This window comes from Prunus mume, unplaced genomic scaffold (genome assembly GCF_029339155.1).
Source record: "Prunus mume cultivar Tortuosa unplaced genomic scaffold, ASM2933915v1 scaffold18, whole genome shotgun sequence".
NCBI lineage: Eukaryota > Viridiplantae > Streptophyta > Magnoliopsida > Rosales > Rosaceae > Prunus > Prunus mume.
This window is the reverse complement of record NW_028296564.1, coordinates 493355-498911: the sequence shown is the minus strand read 5'-3', so window position 1 is coordinate 498911 and position 5557 is coordinate 493355. Positions and strand designations below refer to the sequence as shown.

Genomic DNA, 5557 nt, shown 5'->3' with positions numbered 1-5557 from the left:
AAAAAATTGTTTCAGAGCCAAGTAATTATTAACTTCGCCTAGAGGTAGCAGCCTTTATTTTCTTTCTTTCCAAGTCCTTTTTCTGCTGATAAACTCACTTTAAGTACATATTGCTGGCCACCATCTTTTACTGTTGATTGTAAACTTGAATCCTCCTCTTGCTTCAGTGCTAAGCAAGTGGAGTTGAATATAAAAGAGAGAGTGATATATATCCACAGAAGCCACAGCATTTTATATATCAGAAGTTGGGGAATTTTCAGTTGAGTTAGTAGTAATAATTATGGATCATGAGGACAATGAGGTGAAGAAGCCTTTTGAAATTGCAGGTAGAAGCTTAATCGACTTGGTCTTCTCTTGGTCTCTTAGGAATGTTCTCTTCAGAGATCTTTACAAACACCAGGTTTTGTTTCCAGTTATTTATCTCCTCCTTATGCATATCTAGCTATTGTTCTCAACTTTCCTTTCAACTCATTTGTTAAATTTCTTTTTGTTTTGAGTTATATAAATTTCACATTATTCACTTTTGCAGGTGACCAAAATTCCAGAGACATTTTCGACAGTGGCGAGTTACATGAAGTCATTCATTCCTTCACTTATTGAGGAAACACATGCTGATTTACTCTCAAACGTTACGGCAATTTCGCAGGCACCTATTTGTGAGATTCTGACTGTTGAAACTTCTAAGCATTATAGGCCTCCCAAAGACTTGTTTTATGAAATTACAGTTGGGAAGATGATTGCGACAGAAAGCAGTGCAGGAAAATATGAGCCAGCGGTTGGAGATATCTTTGCCTTGACAAATATTAGACCAAAATGCATTGATGATTTGAACAGGCCTCCAAATTTCTATCTTATTGCATATGTTCTCGGATCGAAAGATGAAAGCTCAGACAATCTCCAGATACTCTCATCAAAGCCTATCAGTGGGGAAGGATACAAAAAAATAAAGAGCAGGAAAGAAACACTGTTTGCTGTCTATCTGACGAACATGACCACAAATGTTCGTGTATGGAAAGCGTTGAACTCAGAAAAGACAAACACCAATATCATTAAGAATGTGCTGCAAGTGCAACCCAATTCATCAGATGTATTTTTCTGTACTCTTATCCTTAAACTCAAAGCAAATAGTTATCCCTCACTAATCCATTTCATGTTTGTTTCTTACAGGGGGAGAATTCTTGCGCAATCTGTTTTTCCGAAGACATGTGCTCCCCTGACCTTTCTACAAAATGGCCCACAGTGTGCTCTGATCTAAATGATTCCCAAAAGGCTGCAGTTTTAAACTGTATCAGTTTGAGTAAGTGTCATCACCATAATGCTGTAAAACTAATATGGGGTCCTCCTGGAACTGGAAAGACCAAGACAGTCGGTACGACACTCTTTGTCCTCTTTAAGTTGAAGTGCAGAACACTAACATGTGCGCCAACCAATATTGCCGTGTTAGAAGTTACGGCACGACTCTTGAGGTTGGTTAATCAGACTCCTGAATATGGAAAGTATGGACTAGGAGATATAATTCTATTTGGGAATGTGGAGCGGATGAAGATCGATAATTATAATGACCTTTTTGAGGTATTTCTTGATAGTCGTATTAGTATTCTGTCCAAGTGTCTTGCCCCTTTGTCTGGTTGGAAACATTGTTTAGAATCCATGATAGGTTTACTTGAGGATCCAGAGCAACTCTATTCCTTGTATTTAAAGGAAAAGAGGGAACAGCACAAAAAGAATGACGAGCACGATGAAGAAACTGATAATAGCAGCTCAACAAGTGATGATGAGAGTGATCTTTTGACGTTTGAGGAGTTTGTGAAGAAAAATTTTGATTACTTTAGTGAGCATCTGAAAACTTGTATGGTAAACTTGTACACCCACTTGCCAACATCTTGCATTTCACTTGAGGTGGTGAAGGATATGATTAGAGTTTCGGATTTGCTTAAGTTGATTAAATCTATATTGCATCGGGACGGTGTTGCTAATGAAAGGTTACAATCACTTCAAAAAGATTGCACACAAATTCTTAAGTCGCTTCGTGAATTTTCTGTTCCAAATTCAAATGATGGACAAACAATAAGAAATTTGTGCTTGGCAAATGCTTGTTTAATATTTTGTACTGCGTCAAGCTCTGCAAAATTGCACACTGAAGGAATGGCACCTCTGGAAATGTTAGTGATTGATGAAGCAGCTCAGCTGAAAGAATGTGAATCAGCAATTCCTTTACAACTACCTGGTCTTCGCCATGCTATTCTCATAGGAGATGAGATGCAACTCCCTGCTATGGTTAAAAGCAAGGTTTTCTTTTTACCCTTTGTTTTCTTTAGTTTTTTAAATAATGAGAAGCTTATACACACGCACACACACATAAATATATTAACATCTTAGCAAATGAACTTGTTAGCTCTCCGAGAATGCTGAATTTGGAAGAAGTTTGTTCGAAAGACTTGTACTGTTAGGCCACGAGAAGCTCCTTCTTAATGTCCAGTATAGGATGCATCCATCGATCAGCAGGTTTCCAAAACAGGAGTTCTACAACAATCAGATATTAGATGGTCCAAATGTCAGTGAAGTAAGCTATGAGAAGTCCTTCATTGAGGGCAGAATGTACGGGCCATACTCCTTTATAAATGTAGCCAATGGAAAAGAAGAATTTGATCGCGGGCATAGTCTGAAAAACATGGTTGAGGTTGCTGTTGTATATGAGATAGTTTCATGCCTTTACAAAGGTAATTACTGTCCTAAGCTAGTTGATGTTCTTAGTTGTTGTAAGAATATGCTGTAGTTTTCTTAACTTTTCCTTCTTCGCCACAGAATTTACTCGAACAGAGAAGAAGGTTAGTGTTGGGGTAATATCACCTTACAAGGCTCAAGTTAATGCAATTCAATTGAGAGTCAGAAACTACAGTGAAGTTTCTGGCACAGATTTCTCTGTAAGTGTGCGATCTGTTGATGGATTCCAAGGTGGTGAAGAGGATGTGATAATTATCTCCACTGTCAGATGTAATGGGAATGGATCTGTAGGTTTCCTCTCCAATCGTCAGCGAGCAAATGTGGTTCTAACTCGTGCCAGGTATTACTGCATGTTACATCTTAGCTTGCTCATGTTGTAGATTAGATGTTTTGTCTGAATTATTTGTAGTTTTGATGAAGTTAATTTTTTGTGATTTTGTTGGTGTAGGCATTGCCTTTGGATATTGGGGAACGGAAGCGACATTGACTAACAGTAACTCAATTTGGAAGAATCTAATTCTTGATACGAAGAAACGCAGTTGTTTCTATAATGTTGATGAGGACAATAACTTAGCTCAGGCTATTGCAGCAGCCCTTCTAGAGCATAACCAACTACATACTCTGCTTGATGCTGATTCTCTGCTGTTCAAAAATGCAAAATGGAAGGTATGCTGCTACTTCTGGTTTTCCCTTTTTGTAGTCATCATAGTATTTGCTTATGTGTTCATTAGCAATAATCAGTCTTTTTCCGATATAGGTTTGGTTCGCCAACGAATTTAGGAATTCAATAGCAGAAATTAAAGACACCGAGATTCGACAGGACGTAATTTCTTTAGTAAAAAAACTTTCTAATGGTTGGCGCCAATCTCATAATGATAAAGTGATTATAGTCCATGGTGGGACTTCTGCTGAATTGCTAGAGACGTATGAAGTCAATGAGCTGCTGTATCTCATCTGGAGCGTAGAAATTCACAAGCAGAACTCAGATTTTGTCCAGGTTATGAAGCTTTGGGACATTGTCCCACTTTCTGAAATTCCTAAACTTACACAGCGCCTTGACATTATCTTTGGGAATTATACCGTCGATAAGATGAACCGTTGCAAACACAGATGTTTTGATGGGTATGTAAATTGTCCTTGGAACTTCTTTTTTTCAACTTTTATTCCTCACAGGTTGGCAAAAAAACACAGTTTCATAATACCTATAACTTCAGTGGATTTAGCTTAAATAATTCATTATTACTTCGTTGGTGATCAGGGTCACTGTTGTTCCGAATAGATGGCTAGCAGATTCGAGCAGCTGTGACGAAGCTGATCCAACAGAGTTCCTTTCAAAACCATTTTCTTCACTCAGTCTGAGAGATAGGCCATCATCAAGTTCATCTTTTAGGTATGTTGCATGCATGCGGTCGAAAACATTTAAGCCTGTTGGGATATCCAGCTTTCTCTTCCTCTCTTTTACAACACAAAATATGTAGTGATAATCACCATTTCTCTAATTTGTGTTCATGGATTGCTTTAATTTAAGTACTAATTATTTCGTATTAATTATTATTATCAGAAATAATTTTATGTCCAGAATGGGTGGAACCAAGGGCACCAGATCGAGGCCAAGATGGTAGTTAATGTTGCTTATATAATGGTACAATTTCCTATATGTTCTTCTTTTTAGAACATTACATTTGAGAAATCTTTTCATAAAACAGACTTTGATAAATGCTAACAATTTTGAACTTTAAAATACACTGTGTGCAGCAGCATCAGCAGGAGGCAAGGTGTTTTAGCTGTATGTTGGCAAGTTGTAGCCATTGCCAATTTACCGGATGTAGAAGAAGCATGTTTCTGTTGGTCTTTAATTTCTTGATGCGGCAATTCAGTGAAACAATTATCGAAATATATGAACCATTTTTATTACTTGATAGCTTCTATTGGCGTTGTTTTTTTTTCTTTTGGTTTGGTTGAAACTTGAAAGTTTTTTTTTTTTCTTGATTGTGGCTGTTCATGATTCATGGGTCCTCTGTTATTCTTGTGAAGTCCTATTTAAAAGTTTATTTTAAATATTAAATTTTACATTTAAGTTAATTATTTTAAATTTAATATTAATATTGGCTTAAGTGCTACAATACCCCCTGAAACATTAGTCAATTCCTACTAAACTCCCTTAAAGTTAAAGTGACTCATTTTGCCCCCTTGACCGATGTTTTGTGTCTCATTTTGCCCTTCACCGTCAAGTCTGTTAAAAATTCGGTGAAAAATGCTGACGTGGCACTAATAGGACCCACTATTTTGCTAAACTAAGTGCCATGTGTGAAGAAAAAAAATTAAAAATTAAAAATTGTCTTTTAAAAACTTAATGTAACTATTAATAATAAAAATAATACTTTAAAACCAAAACATCCCCAATTCCCCTCCTTCACCCCATTATCCCTTCCCACTCCTCTCTCTTCCTCTCCGCAGACCCAAAGGAAGCAAACACCAATCGAAACCTAGGCAACTTGGAACCAAAACCAGTTAAATGATTCGCATAATGCACATATAATGATATAAACATGTTTGGGCCTAAAATTCCACACGCCATCCCAATTGACATTTGCCCATATCAGAAGCAGGAGTTTTGGGCTTTGTTTTAAAAGACATAGATCAGCCCAGATGGTTTTGAAGGCCCAGACCCTTGTTGAAAGGACCCGACCCAAATTCCACTTTGGAATCCGAGCCGAACCCTTTGTGTGTCCGACACCTGGCGGGTGCTGGGCACAAATGACCAAAAAAAACCTTTTTATACCAAACCCAAAGACTCCAACTCGTGGTTCCATCTTGTAACCTTAGGCGCCTA

General features: G+C 37.5%; 1 protein-coding gene across 1 annotated transcript; it reads left to right on the top strand.

The window, feature by feature from the left end:
• The first annotated feature begins 212 nt into the window (after nt 1-212).
• On the top strand, nt 213-4645 carry LOC103322341 (uncharacterized). The gene is given in 11 exon segments (XM_089043695.1): nt 213-400; nt 530-1087; nt 1168-2289; nt 2396-2720; nt 2806-3064; nt 3173-3203; nt 3205-3390; nt 3482-3846; nt 3983-4114; nt 4286-4366; nt 4480-4645. Coding segments are annotated over 10 exon segments (3159 nt in total). The 5' UTR covers nt 213-280; the 3' UTR covers nt 4347-4366; nt 4480-4645.
• Nucleotides 4646-5557: the final 912 nt, after the last annotated feature.